Source organism: Notolabrus celidotus, chromosome 12 (assembly GCF_009762535.1).
Source record: "Notolabrus celidotus isolate fNotCel1 chromosome 12, fNotCel1.pri, whole genome shotgun sequence".
Taxonomy (NCBI): domain Eukaryota; kingdom Metazoa; phylum Chordata; class Actinopteri; order Labriformes; family Labridae; genus Notolabrus; species Notolabrus celidotus.
In genome coordinates, this window is record NC_048283.1 from 6,238,507 (window position 1) to 6,256,467 (window position 17,961).

Consider the following 17,961-nt stretch of genomic DNA (forward strand, 5'->3'; position numbering starts at 1 on the left):
AAATTACAACAAAGACAAGGAGAAGAGTGTGAACCTCTTATGCAGCTCTGTACAGAACAGGAAGCAGCACTTCAGCAGTGTGTGTATAAGTACTGACCTTGTGCTCTCTTGTTTTTCCCTGTGTGCAGGTACACCCTTTGCTGATGCGCGAAAGGCGCTCAGAGTCCCACAGGAACAAGCTGCTGCGGCGGACAGTCAGCGTTCCTGTTGAGGGACGGCACCATCCTGAGATGGGTGAGCAGACAAACCTTTAAGAAGCTTTACTCCATAAAGTATCCCAATGTTTTTTTATTATTGAGGTTAAGCAGCTGTTTTCTAATTAATGTCACTTTTTAACGACAATGTCAAATATATCATATTACCCAGAGGACTCGCTGCTTATTTATGGGACAGTTTTCAGTTGTTGCTGTGGAAGCGTCTCACTTTGACTCAGCTTCTTTTCTTTTTGGTTCTTTTGATTTAAAACAACACAGTCATCTGTATAACTTTAGGTAATCTTTGTTAAAAAATGGGATAGTTGCATAGCAACAACAGTTATGTAAAGCTCTTTGCATCCTTTGAGCCATTACTCTCTCTGTTACTAACAACGCTCCCAGCAGCAGTCTGCATCTGAGTGGAGATAAAAGCATCCCTTCTGATCACTGCTTAAGGCATCTGTGTTATTTCTTACAGATTTTATCTTGCCCTTCTTTTGTCAGGTTGGGGCAATTTATCTTTTTGTGTGCTTTGAAATGCTTTTTATTGATTGATGCCTTGATAATCATACATAACTTTTGAGTTTTGTCTCATTTCTCTTCTCAATAAGATTAGAAGTTTTTATTTTTGCAGTCATCTTCTCTGTGTCTGCTCCTCTCTGTTTTTATATTGCTGTGCTGTCCTCTCAAACTCTCCTCGGAGTCTGTGAAGCTAACCGTCAGATAGCTTTCTTCCGCTGTTTGTTTTGCCTGACTCATTCTCTCCCGGGCTCTCTACAAATGTCCCGCTCAGTTTCTTCCTCCTCTGTCACCCTCCACCTCTCCGTCTCACTCAGCTATTTTGAGGGCCTCCCTCGCGACGCCTTCTTTCGATATATCTGCCATCTCTACAGTTGTGCTGATTCATCTGGATATATATATGTCCCTCTGTTTTCTGATGGGGGGGCTTTTCTTTCCTCAAAGCGGTCAAAGAAGTGACACATCAGTTGACGTGGTCCCCACCAAGTTTTGACATCTGCTGACGGAGCAATGCCAATTCATATCACCCGTTTGTGTTTGTATTCTGAACTCATTCACATATGTTAACATGCTACGCTACAGGCACTAATGCACTGACACTATTATGAACCATCCGTGGTGACAATGCCTAGACAGCCTAAAGAGATTAATAAGCCCGAAGCAATTAATAATTATCAGATCAACAAAAAGCAAATGGAGGTTGTCATAACGCCGCAGATAGAGATGGAGTCTACAGGGAGTCATGTGACCTGTTTAATGTAATCTCTGACATCTAACACTGAGCTGATGAAGGTTTAATGACGACAGTAATTCAGCATGGATAAGCGATTAGCATCCACCAAGATTGTTTCACGAGTTATTGTATGAAATCATATTACATCTATTTAATCTTGAATAGCATTACGTTATTTTTAGACTTGTTTATTATATTAATGGTGCAGTCTTATTAGTGGTCACTCCATTACATGAGGCGATTAATCAACAAGAAGAGGCGATTATATCACCCACAAGATGTAAAGAGATTAGTTCCCTATTTGAGGATATACACCTGTATGCTGTGTTCTTAACAGCTGGATTAGGAGACTATAAAGGCAGCAAGTGTTCAATCAATCAATCAAGCTTTGTTTATAGAGCACCTTTCATACAAATCAAATGCAACCCAAAGTGATTTACTGCGATTGAAAACAAGAAAGAAGCAGAAATGAAATGATGGCAAATATATTGAAAAACAAATATGGATTTTAAAATAGAGACTAATGCACACCGACAACAATAAAATATATAAAATAAAATAAAATAAAATAAAATATGTGTAATTCAAATAAGTAAAAATGTCAAATTAATACAAAGAATAGAAGTATTAAAATAAATACATTAAAAAGGGTAAGGATAAGAGTTTAAAACAAAGTTAAGGCTCAAAATATCAATACAACTGAGTAGATTAAATAAATAATTGAATAATTAAATAAAAATAAAAAGGAAATAGTTAAAATTTAAAATCAATAAAATCTTAAAGCAACATTTAAATCAATAATAATAATAAAAAAGTAAGAAATAAAATCATAAAACCCTACATAAAAGCCAGACTAAATAAATAAGTAAGTTTTTAGTTTTCGTGTTGGCCTGGCCTTGTCCACAGAACTCAAAATCCACATGATGTGTGTCAAGATGTTAGCTGTTATATCTCATTTTAACCCAAAGCATGAGCTCAATATTTTTAGAGTGTTTTCCCCCATGGCTTGGACATATGTAAACAGAGCAATTGTACCCTGATAGGGAACAAAACAAGCGGGGCGAGATCTCCAAGAAGAGGCGGTCTCAGTTCTCTTCTTCCATCCGAACCCTGGATGGGTTTGTTTCTTGGATGGCTTATTGGATAGACACAGCTACGGGGCAACTGATAGTTAGCTTAAGAAATGATAAATGCTTTTCTAGTCTGTCTGACCACTCAAAGCGCTTTTACACACTACTCGTCACATTCACCCATTCATACCCATTCACTCACTGCTATAAGTGGGGGACCATCAGTATTAGCTAATCTCACTCGTACACAGTCACACACTGCTGAACAACAGCAGGAGCAATTTGGGGTTCAGTGTCTTGCTCAAGGACACTTTGGCATGTGACTGCCGGAGCTGGGATCGAACCGCCAACCTTTCCATTGATAGACGGCCGACTCTACCCACTGAGCCACAGCCGCCAAGAACAGCAATAGGCTAAGGTTACTCATCTCCATCCATTCAACATCAACTGAAGAGCTACACGTAGAAACATCACAGATCTCCACTTCATCCAACATTGGACAAATATGTTCATCTGTCCAAATGTCAGTGAAAGAAAAATTCAGCTATGGATCAATGTTCTCATCTGAATCAAAACACATCAAATGAGCCATCTGTGTGAGATGGCAGCCTTGGATTCTCTTGTAAAATCTGTGTCTTCCTTTGTTGCTATGATAAACTATGCTAGCCTGAAGCCTGCAGTTTTAGATCTACCTCACTGGATGGTTAGATTTTCTCATTGCTCTGTAACAAACCAGAGACATTTATTTTTCTGAATAACCGCTTCTGTCAAACAAACTGCCTCTACGGCTCATCTCAGTCCGAAGTTTAACCAGGGTATGCTTGTCTGCATACTTTTTATGGATAAGCTTCATAATCTCCCCGCTGTCACCCTTCACCTCTCTGTTCAAGGTCTGTGACGTTTTATATGTTTCACTGATAATTATGTCTGTGTTAAAGCTCTGAACAGGCAGACAGAGCCACTCGAAGCTCCTGCTTCATTGTGTTGGTTGTCAGTGTGACCAGTATATTGTGTCGTCTTTCATAAGAGTGACGTTTTCTTTTTGAGAAAGAGACTCTTTAATTACAAGCACTTGAATGCAGTCATTTGCACTTTTCCCTTACTGGAAACAAATGAAGAAATACTGTGTCAACACAAGGCTTAAGACTTCACACTTCATACTTCACACTGACTGTATAGAACAGTGGATGGCGCTTCTCCATCCCTCCAAAACTGATGCCAAAATACCCCCAAAATAGGCGCTGAGCTCTTGTGTGTTTTTAGCTAGTGTCTGTGCAGTCGGGATCCACACTGCAGGGGTTGATGTCCCACCCCCTTTGCTAACCAAAAATCACATGACTCGCAGATAATACAACAAAGATCCCACAACGTACCGCCAGTGTCAGTGTAAGACAGACGCTCATGATTATGGAAAGTTCTTAGACTGCTGTGTGTGAGTGATATTTATGTTTTCTCTTGCTGTTTATTTTTCTTTTCTTATTTATTTTTTTACTTTTTATTCACCAATTAGTGTATATACATGTAGTCGATACTAACAAATACAAACATGGAAGGACATATTTATACACTTGTGAAGAGAGAGAAGACAGAAGAGAAGAGAGGGCGAAAAAAAGAATAAAAAAAAAAACAGAACAAAAAAATATATAATAATATTAGCAATCAACAAGAGTAGTAATATGGCAATATAGTATAATAAGAGTAATCAGTAAGTAAAATAAAGGGATGAAGAAAAAGGAATGATATTATTTTCTACCCTCCTAATCCAGTGCAGAGATATATTTAAGGGATAGGCAATGATTTTCGAATATTCAAATATTCATTCACTTAGAAAAATCGAAGAGTTGCTTTGAATACTTTCTCATTTTAAAAGTAAAATTTTTCATCATTTTCACCGCTGCCTGGTTGTAATACAGTATTCCCGCCAGACGGTGGCTATAGAGCGTCTTAAAGCTCTTTGCTAACTGCGTTAAGTAACAGAAGAAGAAGAATACTAACTACATTTCAGTCAAACTCACATTTACTTCAGATAAAGTTTATTGCAGCATACAGTATTGTGTTGGGCGCATGGGCTCCGAACCTCATTACTCCTCGTAGATTATTTAAATGCAGACATTTAGGAGTAATGAGATAGGACTAACCCCCGAAGCCTGCAGGTGGATGCTGGGGAGGAGGTGGGTATGAAGTTTGCACACAGCACTGAGCAGGACAGCAGGAGCATTGGCAAAGCTGAGGCAGAGATGGGGAGAATTCAGCTTAAATGTACTGCCAAATGAGGATGTTGAGATCAGCTGATAGAGGATGATGATGTGTCAGTATGAATCTGCACAGCTCGAGTTGTCAGCCTGAACTAGCTTGCCGGCGGCGTTCCATTAAGTTGCGAAAGAAGAAGAAAACATTGCCGACAGTCGCGGCAATTTTCTCCGTTTCTGAATCTCGCACTACTACACACTTATTTCCAGAGACTGAGCATGACTGTAAAATGTAAACATACACGCCACGTTGCGTCACAGAAACAGGTGTGTGTGCATTTTTGTTTTCAAGTTGAACACATGCTTTCCCATATGTTCACATGGCAGCAAGTCAGTAGGGGGAGCTTCAAATATTTTGGCCTCACTTACAAGGAGCTGTTATTCTGTTTCCTCTTTTAATACCGTATATGAGACGTCGCCTCTGCAGTAGTATGCCATATAAGATGATTTTGTACAAGCTATTTTAAAATGAAAAAGTACAATAAAACATATTCTGGAGTTTTTGATTTCAAAGAAAATCCTTAAAAATGTCTGTGCCTGCATTTAGTATCAAAGCTACATTTTGCCCACAAGTGAAATCTCTTGGCAGGGATAGAGTGATCCTGAGTCTCAGGCTGATTTATCTGTCTGTCTTTATTTACAGAATTAGATCAGCATGCTTTTTGGGCGTTCATATACTTCTAAATTTGGCTTAAATAAGCCCATTTTGGAAACATCTAGGACTACTCATCCCTCCAAATTTAAGAATTAAAGGTGCCTTTTCAGAAAGTTGAAAGACATGACCTCGCTATCATCGGTAAATAATGATGTGGCGGTACAGAATACTCTTATGAGCCAAGAAGAGATTAAACTGCAGAAACTGTGGCTGCCAAACGCCCCTCCACATGTTCCTGACCACATTAATACATCAGCCTTGATTCCCTATTCATGAGTGGGGTAAAGACTGTATTTTTCTCAACATATTGATGAATGTAGACGTCTGACAGAAACCCAGCTGGATACCTGATGTAGTGAAACACTCACATAGAGGATATCAGGCCCTACAGTCGAGCTACAATTACTCAAATACATTATAGCTCTTTTTTTAAATTCACGTCTCTGTCAATGTCAAAACACATCAAGCCCTGCACAAGCATTCATTTCCCCTTTTCGTTCACTTCTGTGTACCTTTAATGTTCCAGAAAACATTTAAAAGTTGAGGAGGTAATTAACGTGTAATGAAGACATTAATTCTGCCGGATAATTACAGCGCAGCATAAGCATTTTATGCAAATATGTGGCTTAATTAACATTTTATGATTGTGACAGGGAAAATGACTTTACTCGACTACTTGGGACAAAGGGACTCCGCATAATTATTGTAGTTACGACTCCAGAAATCTAATGTAACTCTCAGTTCTTATACTTCCTAAGTTGATTTATACTTTAATTTTGAAGGATGGTTATGAGGGCCCAGAGTGAATTTTGGAGGCTTATCCCAATTTTAATATTTCTGGATGAGGGTAAATCAGCTGAAATATGCTCGAGTCCTGCAGACTGTTCTTCAGGTCTTCAACAATTGGTGTCTATCTTTAAAGTCGGATTCTTCTTTTCTTTCTGTCTGTCCTTCAGATTTCTTAAGAACATTCAATCAATCCACGTCAGACGTCGTGGGTGTATTTCTCAGGATCATAGAGAAGTGGTGGATGTTGAGCTGTTTGGATGAAAATGTTAAATTATGATTGAAAGGAAGCCTTTTAAGAAAGTCTCCACTTTTTGATGGTTGCAGATGCAAACTGTAAATACTGGTGCTGTACTCGTGAATCCTGATCTCTAGAAGATGCAGACTTATAGCATCAACATACAGCAGCCAATCAGATGTTGTTTTCAGCTGACCGTCTTCACACATGGATGTTGCTGTATGTGGCACTCCAAAGAAAAGGACGTCTCATGTCTCTCAAAATACATGTCCTCATTCCTTCTCCCCCCCTCCTCATTTTCTTACATCTCTCCAAGCAAGTGGGGGATGCATGGGTGCAACTTAAGGGTAGTGGGTTGTATCTGCTGACTCCAACTCACTGAAACTCCACTTTCAGCTGAGGAGGTAGAGTTGACGGCATAGCTTATATAGTGCTTTTCACAGACAAACGTCACAAAGTGCTTTATAAAGACAAGACATACAGATAAGAACAATAAAACCGATAGGCAGCATAAAAACTACAGTGGTTACATGATACATAAAAGCATTAAAAGTTAGAAATCAACTAAAAGCCTTCCTGAATAATTGGGTTTTTAATAAAGACTTAAAAACATCTGCAGATTCTGCAGAGCGCAGGGATATCGGCAGAGCATTCCAGAGCCTAGGGGATAAAGCCTGGAAAGCTCTGTCCCTGCGAGTGCTGAGATGTGTTCGAGGTCCAATTAAAAAATGTAACATGTTTGACCTGAGTCGGCGAGGTGGCTGGTAGGGGTGAATGAGTTCTGACAAATATTCTTGAGTCTGACCGTGTAGAGATCTGTAAGTAAGTGTGAGAATTTTGAACTGGATTCTATAGGTGACGGGGAGCCAGTGAAGGGATTTAAGTACCGGGGTGATGTGAGACAGGCGTGATGGGAAACAGCTAGAACACCCACCTGTTGGTCAAATCAGACACGCCCCTATTTCTGCACACCTCATAGACTTAATATAACCCAATGGATGAGTGTTAAAATGTTCCCCTGTTGTGCAGCTGTCAGAAATACAACAACAACAATGCACCCCCTGTATAGATATCATGAAAGAAAACATTAGCTAAAGACACCAAAGCTCCCCTTTGATTCAGGTCACAACCATGTTTCATTCTGCTGCTACAATGGCCAGCATGGGGGCTTGTATGGGGTGTCCTTGGCTTTTGAAGCCAGCCTGAAGTGGGCACTTTGGGAACTGCTACTCGGTGCACTTTAGCATTGGCGATATTTTTCACCACCACTTGTTGCAGCTGGGGTTAAGTCAGGGTAAGCTGATGGTAGAATGCAGCAGGTAAGAGTCTCTAAACAAGTCCTCTTACCCCTCCTGCATGCGCTACCCACCCCACACCTCACCTGTACCAAACAGAGTATTTTAAGGTGAGCACATCCGACACAGATAATCTCCTGCTGTGAGGTGAAAGGCAGTTCCTGAAAACATCACAGCGTGAATGTGCTTAAATTATGGAGGAAATGTATTAGTTCAAGCGTGAAAGGGGCTTAAACACACAGCCAAACACAGAACTATACTGTACATTCAGTTTCCTCTGCAACATGTAATCACACTTAGGGGCTGCATTGCTTTTGACCGGATGAAGTGCAGTGTTGAGTGTGTAGTTTTTTGGATGAGCAGGTTTTAAAAGAAGCTGCCAGAGGCCAAACAAGCATCCTTTTCTAAACAGAGACCACACATAGAAGAAGACAGTAAAGCTCTTCTTCAGTCGACAACACGGCCAACTGTATAGCTATTTAAGGACAGGACAGATGGACAAGCCGAGGACACTTTCCAGCTCACAGCAATATGAGATGTCCTCCATACTTTAATATATGTCGCTGCTGGATGCACACGAGGCAAACAAAAATCTAACATTCTCCCCCTCTCTCCCTCATTAACCTCTCCAAAATGCGATGAGATAATCCCCATTAATGAATTTGGCCTTTAATGTTTTGTGTTCAAGTTGTAAATTGACTTCATCTCGTCTGCTCTGTTGTTGAGAGAAACCTTATTATCTGAATGACTTAGCCGCAGGGAGCAAAACTGAAAAAAAAAACCAGCATTACAAAGCTGATTGGTTGTTAAGTTCAGCTGAATAGTTTTTCAGCAAGAGCAGTTTAAACATACGGTGACTTCTCTTTGGTTTGTCCTTGTGGATCTCACTTATTCCTCAGACTTCTCAGCTTAGTAGAGCATTGTGATGAAGCCGGCTCAGCTGAGCAATTGTTGGACTGGCCTTTACAATGAGTGACCTTCACAGAATATTTTAACAGTGTGTTGAAGTGCAGATGTTGTATTTTTTTTTTTTTTGACATATTGCATCTTTTCTTTCCCAGCGTCTGCTCATAGATTTCTTTTCAGGATTTGAATATAAATAATGCAGCATCAGCATCAGTGTGTGTACTAAATTTTGAACCTCCTCCTAACCCTGCGCTGCTATTCTCCTCATCCTGCATTTCTTATTCTGTCTCACCACGCGGCCCTTACCCTGTTATCCCCCCCTCGCTCCACAGACCTGACACCATCCCACTCCACTCTCCTACTCAACATTTCCCTCAGGCTGCCTGTTCCCTCCCTTAAAAAGAGGAGGAGAAAAACACTGAGACAATAAATAAAAGACAGAAATCACAAAGGGAAAAAAAAGGTGTTAGACTTTCCGCTGTTGTTATCGTTGATGAGCATCATGAGTCATTCCAATCTGTCATCTCGCAACAAAGGGATAAAGAAGATTTCTTGGCATTAGTTTAGTTTGTGTTTTGAATCAAACTTTCCTTTTCAGCTTTACAGTAAAAACAATGTTTTTCCAAGGCACAGATTGGGATAGTCCCATTAGAGAAGCTACCACATTGTATCTGTAACATGATAACCATCCTCTATTACATCTTAAATTTCGTGGTTTCAAGAGTTCATATGGACACGGTATTGACCAACGCTTGTGATATACATTTTATTCATTTCCGCCTTATTTAAACATGTAGTTTCATTGAGACAATAATAATAATAATTGATAGGTTTTGTATAGCGCTTTTCTTGGTATTGAAAAGTCACTTTACAGAAAAATAATAACAAAAATAAAATAAAAAAATAGAGCAGAAGAATAAAACAATGTGTTTCAGACTCAAGAGGAGTAAGACGAGACATCAGACACAACACCAAAAGTTACTGGTGGACAGAACGTTCAACACATTGACTGAGCAACAGCTTCATTTGCTGTAAAATTATCTCTGTTTATCAACCGGATTTCTTACTTATCTTCCGGCTGTGTAAGATGCTTGCTTCTGATTGTTTAAAGCCCCTTGACAACGGTTATTAACTTTCAATAACAAGAACAACACCAGAGGCAAACTGGAAAGCTGAAAAGAGTTCCAGCACATTTTGTTCTGCTGCTTGACACCACAGATCGTAAGTTGAGTTTAGCATGATAAATCTGCAGGCTAAAAAACATGCATACTTTCATATTGGATCCTGTCCAGCGATATTAGCAATGACAGCAGGGCTGGTGAGTGAAACTTGAGGTTACCGGTCTCTACAAAGAAACTTAAACCATGAGCGGTGTTGATGATAGCTGCAGGGTTCAAAGTTGTGAAATTTGCCTAGTTTATTTTTAAAGTTGTGTGACCTGCAGAGCTCGGAGCTGAAGGAGAGCTGGATGAGGACAGTTTCATGTTAAATCGACCACAACAAGGAGATAAGAATCCATCACAATGGAAAGTTAACTGCTGTGGAATCACTGGGACTATTTTTTTAAAAACTGTAATCAAAAATAATTTAGATCAATAACATAATCTTTAATCAAGTTTTTTTTGTGTGTGTTTGTGTTAGAAGTTAGTAGCAGGGTAATAAGGGGGAGTCTTGTCTAACCTTGTCTGGATTCTATTACCCATACCTACCTGCTTACCCTATATATTACCCTTACATAACAGACTCTATATTAACACATAGAAAAGTTCTGGTTTCCTATTGTTGTTCGTTTGTAGTCCAAACAGTATTGACCAATAACATATCAGTAGGCTTTGGTGTATGCAGGAAAAACAGTCCATATGGAGAGCAAAAACAGGCAGGCTGGTGTAATGGCATCCTGACTCCCAGTGACAGTAATCTGACAGAGGCTATATCTCTATAACAGATATCTTCGTGTAAGCACAGCTAACAATCTGACACAGATCCAACATTTCAAATTGAGTGACAAATCTGCTCAACACTGTGCTGCTAAAGCCAATCATCGTTTAGATTTCCAGACTTCCTGGAACTCATCAGAAATGATTGATCCATCCTCTGTTCAACAAGAACTGTTGATGCGTTCTGAGATTTAAGAATATATCAAGGATTAAAGGACTTATGTCTCAGCAGGATGCAGAAAAACTTGTCCATGCATTTATCTTTAGCAGGCTAGACTACTGTAACGGGGTCTTTACAGGACTCCCTAAAAAGTCCATCAGACGGCTGCAGCTCATACAGAATGCTGCTGCTCGAGTCCTAACAAGGACCAAAAAAGTAGACCACATCACTCCAGTTCTTAGATCCCTACACTGGCTTCCTGTCTGTCAGAGAATAGACTTTAAAATCCTGCTGATGGTTTATAAAGCACTGAATGGTTTAGGCCCAAAATACCACATATCTGGAACACACTCCCAGATATATATAGAAAGCTGCAGGTCTGCTCCAACTCTCACCCCTTTTAAATCCAAGATTAAGACTTTTTTATTTGCCACTGCCTTCCTATCTTTGCTCATTTTAACCCACTTTAAATTAAAATTTCAATGTAATTTTTTAATACATTTCTAATTTTCCTTTTCTTTTCTCTTTTTATCATATTTGTCATTTTAATTGTGTTCTTTTATGCCTGTCTGAATGTCTCCAATGCTTTTAATGTCTTAATGTAAAGCACATTGAGTTGCCCTCGTTTATGAAATGCGCTATACAAATAAAGCTGGCTTGCCTTGGTGCAAAGATTTCTGCTTTATCTAAGATAAGATAAGATAGGATAAGATATTACTTTATTGATCCCCGGGGGGAAATTCGGTTGTTGCAGCAACCCAGACATAAGTACAATCAAGAATAAGTTTCAATAAGTCAAATAAAATGCACAAATGAAAATAGATAAATAAAGACAGAATGTAAATTTAGAAATATACAAAAGCTCTGTCCAAAAGCTGATTATAAAACCAAATGTCTATATGAAAATTGTCTGGTACAGAGAGTCTGTGGCTGTTTGGGATAGCCTGTACTTTTTTTATATGTACCCACAGTTGTTCCACAGACATTTTTGGCTGTTGCACGCCCACAAGATGTGAACACACTGTACAGTGCTGGATTTGGAGATATTACATGCAGACCTAAATTACTCTCTGTACTCGAGCTTGAAGGAGAGCAATAACACAGCACAGCAGGACAGTGGTGATATTCAGCCATATATGTGTGGAAAGAACTCACTTTGACATGGATTGATGGCTAGTGGCTGAACTGGCACTTCTTCTGCACAGTAAGAAGGATTATTTTTTATAAATTTGTCGTTGTTTGAATTAATTGAAACATGAACAACCCACACAGGGTTACCAACATTTTAAACTTTGAGTGTTTGTGGCAGCACAGGCAGTAAATTCAGAATGCCACTGATCCTGTATCCCATCTGTCGGTACACTAACTCCTGATGCCGTGCCATATTCTGACTTTGAATTCACTTGCATAATATGTCTGTTTTTACATGATTACACAAGAGAGTCTTGCAATTATGTTGCCTTAACTTTGATTTTGGGCACTCTCATGCAGTTGACCCTCATGCTTGTGGCCTCGCAGTTAAAATTATAGCAACCAGAATCGTCTAGTGTTGTTCCATCAGCACTAAGACGACCTGCTGCATGCTGCCAGAATTTTTCTGACCATATTGCCCTGGATTTTAGGAGACTTAGTGAAGGGCTGGCAAGCTGTCAGCCTGTAAATGTAGTGATTGTATTTTACTTTCACTCTCCAAAATATGAAAGACCTTATTGATTTGTAGAGTAGGTCTTTGAAAAGTCACAAAGAGATATTTTGAAAGAGATTTTACTGCTGAAATCTGCTGAAAACAGCACACTGAAGGAAATCTGGATTCAAAAGTGAATGTATAACCTAATGCAGTGAGGTTGAGCTTAATCAGCTGCTTCACTGTTTGGAGGTGAGACTTAATTAAGAGTGCTATGACAAAAAGAGCCGTATGCTTAAATGTGAGCTGGATATCAGTGTTGCGTTGCAGGCTGACAGTTTATAAACCTTTTGTTTTAGTCTCTGGGAAAAGTGAAAATCTAGCCCTAAGACGCCGGGCTTGTGTTTGGAGAGATTTGCTGAATCATCTGGCTGTCTTGCCTTTGGAACAGCGAATGAATACAAATGGTTTTGCTACACAGTGGTGTTCAGCTTTTGATGGACGTGGACACAGAGACCTCCTGAAAACCAAGTGCAGCACTTTATGAAGCTGCCTGTTTGCTGGGCGCGATCAATAGACTGTCTGAATACTGCTGCACTCTGCTAAACTGTTTTAAATGTATTGAATATTTTACTGAGTCGCATATTTTAGCTTATGCAAACATTGAATCATTAGCATACTGGAAATATAGAAAGATTCTTCGTTGAAGATGTTGGAGCTTAGCCCTCAAGTGAAAGTGTTTTAACAGGATTACACAAAATTAAAGGTCACATCTCAAATGAAGATTAATTTTTTTATAAATAATTATTTGCATTAATTGAAACCTGAGTAATGTACAGAGAGGAAAAAGTCAAAACATGTGTATAAAGTTTGTGTTGATGTTCTAATTATTAGCTGCTACTGGCTCCACACTCCAGCATGCTTGTCGGGTTAATTGGTGACTCTGAGTTGCCCGTAGGTGTGAGCGTGTGCGTGAATGGTTGTTTGTCTCTGAGTTTGTACCCTGCCTCTCGCCCAGAAGTGGATCAGTACATTCCCTGGTGTGCTCACTGTTATCCCTTTAAAAAGTGTGTCAGTGGCATTTCTCATTTTTCTAATTTTGTTATTGGGTCAGAACAACTTTAACTGCCTGAAGGTTCAAATGTGGTACATTTACCAGCCAAATCTCAAATGATCATCGCACTGTGATTATAGCTTACATTCATTTGGGGATGGTGGGATTTTGTTGGCCAGTGTAGGAGCCAAACATCTAAATCTTACAGTTCACTATGAATGTGGCTTTCCCTTGCAGGGAATTTTCTGTACCTGCATTTATTTCATAAGCTTATTGAAAGAAAGCTGAGACCACACTGATGAACTTCAAACATGATTGCTGGTTGGATTCCAGTGTTGGTCTGAAGATCTTTAAATCTTCCTGCCACATTTTTACTCTATCAGATGTCTCATCAACTCAGTTATATTGTCTTTAAATCTTAAATATTCTTCCTCTACACGCAATGAATCCTGATATCTTTGCTGAACGCTGACATGAAGTTAATCTTTGTGATTTGAATTGAAATGTCTTAAAAACAATCGGATTCATTGCTACTGCATTTGGTAAAGACAAGGAACATACCTAAGCGACTACTTTCCATGTCTTTGATATAGAAATTTAAATTCCAGCAAGTCTAAAGGTTAGATAGAACTCAGGACAACAGTTGAATTTATTCAACACTGCTGGACAGACTGGACCACAGATCCTGCAGGGAAACAATGTTAACAGGTTTACAGAGAGTAGCTAATGTTAGCAGAGCTAGCACCACCAACCTTTGGTCCTCCTTGCAGGTTAATGTTCATAAAACTGTTTGTTACACATCCCTCTGGTGGACTTAATCACACAAATCCTTTATATAATTCTATCCCCATTTTCTAAATATAAAAGTGCCCAACTTTGCCTTAAGAGATGCCATCCAACATGTGTTCTTGTTTACAACCGGATAGTAGTTGGTCAGTGGCGAGTGGCTACAGCTCAGACTAAACAGACCCCCAGGATTTCATGCTTATTAATAAAATATTCATAACTCGATTAAAGCTTGGTAGTCACGGAAAACTAGCATGAATTTGAATGTAGCATTTCCTCAGGACTCTGTCTAACCCCCCCTCCCCTCGGAGCTCCTCAAAAACGACGCCCCCGCTCACATGCATGAGCGCCGCTGCTTCGCGACCATATGATCGTGACTGATTCAAAACCAGTCCTCAGCACATCGTTTGTGTTTTGCACGACGCCAACTCATGTCTCACTCAGCAGTAAGAAAACACCAAAACATTCTCATAGTGAAAGTTAAAGAAACACAAACATGAAACATGAAATGTACGCTTTGCAGGAGGCAGGCAGAACAGCAGGATGGGATTTGATTGGTTTCATAATTTGGCTCCTGATGGCAGGGATTGGTTGGTGTTGTCCCAGGTTTACTCCGGCTGTAGATAGCTGGGTTTTTTTTACCTCTTTTTTAAGAACACATTATACGATACGATGTACTTTATTGTCCCCATAGGGAAATTTGTCTTTGACATCAGTGCTGCACGTTACCTGCTCCTACAAAAATCACCACAATAATAATAATAATAATAATAATTTTTATTTGTAGAGCACCTTTCAAAACCAGGTTACAAAGTGCTTTACATGGGTAGCAAATAAAACAGGCAGATCATAAAAACACACAAGTCAAGATAAAGAAATAAAACATATTTTAAAAGACATAAAATTCCCTTAAAAGAACTCTAAAGGAATAAAATTCTTTCAAAATATATTTCTTAAAGACGGTTAAAATAAAATAAAATTCAGATAAAATCCGGGAAGGCTCTGCGATAAAAGTATGTTTTAAGAAGGGATTTAAAAGAGCTCACTGACTCAGCAGACCTGATCTCCTCGGGCAGAAGGTTCCAGAGCGTCGGACCCCTTACTGCAAACGCTCTGTCCCCTTTTGTTTTCATTTTAGTGTTTGGAATGCACAGTAAACCTCTGCCCGAGGATCTCAATGTACGTGTCGGCTCATAGGGTGTTAAAAGGTCTGCTATATAGCTCGGAGCAAGCCCATGCAGGGCTTTAAAAGTAATCAGTAAAATCTTAAAATCAATTCTAAAACATACAGGGAGCCAGTGCAAGGAAGCTAAAACCGGAGAGATGTGGTCGAATTTTCTGGTTCTGGTTAAAACCCTGGCAGCTGAGTTCTGTACAGTCTGGAGACGATCAAGTGATTTGTTGTGCAGGCTGCTAAAAAGACTGTTACAATAGTCCAGGCGTGATGAGATAAAAGCATGTAAAATCGTCTCAGTGTCTTTAAAAGTTAAAACGGACCGAATTTTAGAAATGTTTCTGAGGTGGTAAAAACACGACTGTACAAGTTTTGTGATATGATGCTCAAATGTTAAATTGCTGTCAAACCAGACGCCAAGATTCTTTGACACAAGAACAGATAAATAAATAAGAAAAGTACAATAAATAGTACACATTCATACAACACACATTATACTCTTAAAGAGAGAGCACCATAACACTGTCCCAACCCTAACAGGCTATTTAATATTTAAAATTCTAATAGAGATTGGCACAAAGGAGTTTTTAAAACGATTCAATTTACATTTGGGGACTCTGTACCTTCTTCCAGATGGTAAAAGTTCGTACTCAGAGTAAAGGATGTGCAACGGGTCTCCAAGTATTCCCTGGCCTGCACAAGAACACACTGCTCATAAATGGCCTGAAGGGAAGGGTTGCCAGTCTTCCTCATGACCTTCATTGCAGTCTGCACCAGGCGAGAGAGAGTTTGGTTTTGAGCTGAACAGAGAGGTTACCGTACCATGCTGTCATCCCATACCTAATGATACTCTCCAGTACTGCCTGATAAAACAAAAACATAGCCTGCTGATTAACACCAAACACCCTGAGCTGACGTAAAGAATACAATCTTTATGTATTGATTGCCATCGGGACATAAAGATAATTTTAACCAGTACAACAAAAAGTGTATCTAAACTTGACTACCAACCCCAGTTTTAAATGACTTGTATATCTGATGTTGACTAGCATGGGTGACCATATTTAAATGTGGGGTTGACTAAAGGAGCACATTTTTAGTACACCTCAGGATGAACTGTATCCTTGGAGATCCCCTGTCTCTTACTCTGGTGCCATCAAGTCAAAAGTTGTATTCTCTTCAAGTGGAAATGAGGCCGTGGGTTACCTTTGCAAGACCTGCAGAGGATAAAAAAATACTTTATCGTAAATGTATTTATTGGATTCGAAAAACATCACTGAACATCTTTATACACCGGAGCATCAAAGTCAAAAACGGGTAAACAAGATTGCAAGAGCCGAGCTTTACATTAGCGTCTCTTTTGAAGGTGAGACTAGAATCTGGTTGTCCAGAAATGAAAGTCCTCCGCTGGTGTTTGGGTGGGTGGAAACAGTCAGAGAGAGCAATATCAAGTTTGTCTGACATTATTAGAAACAGCAAAAGAAGAGAAAGACTAATGTCTCAGATTGAACCCTTTCACCACCTGGCCGACAATCAGATCCACTTCCTTTCTTTCTTGACTGTGTTCGCTCACAGCTGGCATTTAGTGATAATATGGCAGGGCGCTCTTAACAACACCATGTATAAAGACTTTTATGCAAAATTATATGCAAATTAGATGATTATATAACATGAAATGTCTTCCTGAGTGATATATCCCGTGGGCTGGTGTGATATAACGGACAGCTATATTATCATACCTTCACAACATGCATTAAGTGAAAACAGAGAGAGAGAGGGAGAGGGGAGAAGAAAGCCCGGCCTTGGTTTGAGTGACAGACGGCCACCAGCTCAGCAAACATGAGGGTCTTTAGCTCACCAACACTGCAGTTCTTAGTCAGCTTCAGGTGTGGTAGTCAGCTAACGCACACACACACTCACACACACACACAGCTCTGCAGTCCATGGGGACTGCTGCTATCTGCCATGAAACGATGAGAGAGGATTTACAGCTTCTGAAAGGTCCACAAACCAAATGCTACTTTTATTCCAAGTGTTTGAAACAGCTGATTTTAGTCCAGTCAGTTTGTCTTCCCTCTGTGTTTGAAATCTTTAGACTGCATACTTTATCACCGTCCATACATTTGTATTATATCATATTCATCTGGTCTCATTAGTCTTTATGAATGTTCCAGGAATGTGTTGTGTTGTGATCAGCTCTGAGAAATGCTGACAGCTTTATCGCTCATTAGTCTTCAAAGTGTATCACTGATCTGACATCTCGATGATCAATGAAACACTGATGATCTACACTAGTGTTCCTCAACCAGGGATGCTTGTTACAGAGGACGTCCTATCCTGCTTGCCAGGTGGTAGGAGGAAGGATTGTGTGCTGCTTGGTTTGTATGAAAATATGGAAATGATATATATCCAGATAATGTTATGAAGGGGACACTACATTTTTTCTTCTTCTTTTTTAAGTGGTGTTGTGAAAAACACTGTAAAATTTGGAATATAAATCACACTCGAAACAGTCCTTTTGGGGCGTCTCCCAATGGGTAAACGCTTCAAACTGTCCTCTCTGAATCCTCCAATGGTCTTT

At 39.5% G+C, this 17,961-nt stretch overlaps 1 protein-coding gene across 1 annotated transcript in view; it reads left to right on the forward strand.

Annotated features, from left to right (window-relative positions):
- syngap1b (synaptic Ras GTPase activating protein 1b) overlaps positions 1-17,961 on the forward strand; it is a 216,635-nt gene that overhangs the window by 86,654 nt on the left and 112,020 nt on the right. The window contains exon 4 of the mRNA XM_034698420.1: positions 129-234. Within this exon, the coding sequence (XP_034554311.1) occupies positions 129-234 (106 nt within the window). The remainder of the gene's footprint in view (positions 1-128; positions 235-17,961) is intronic.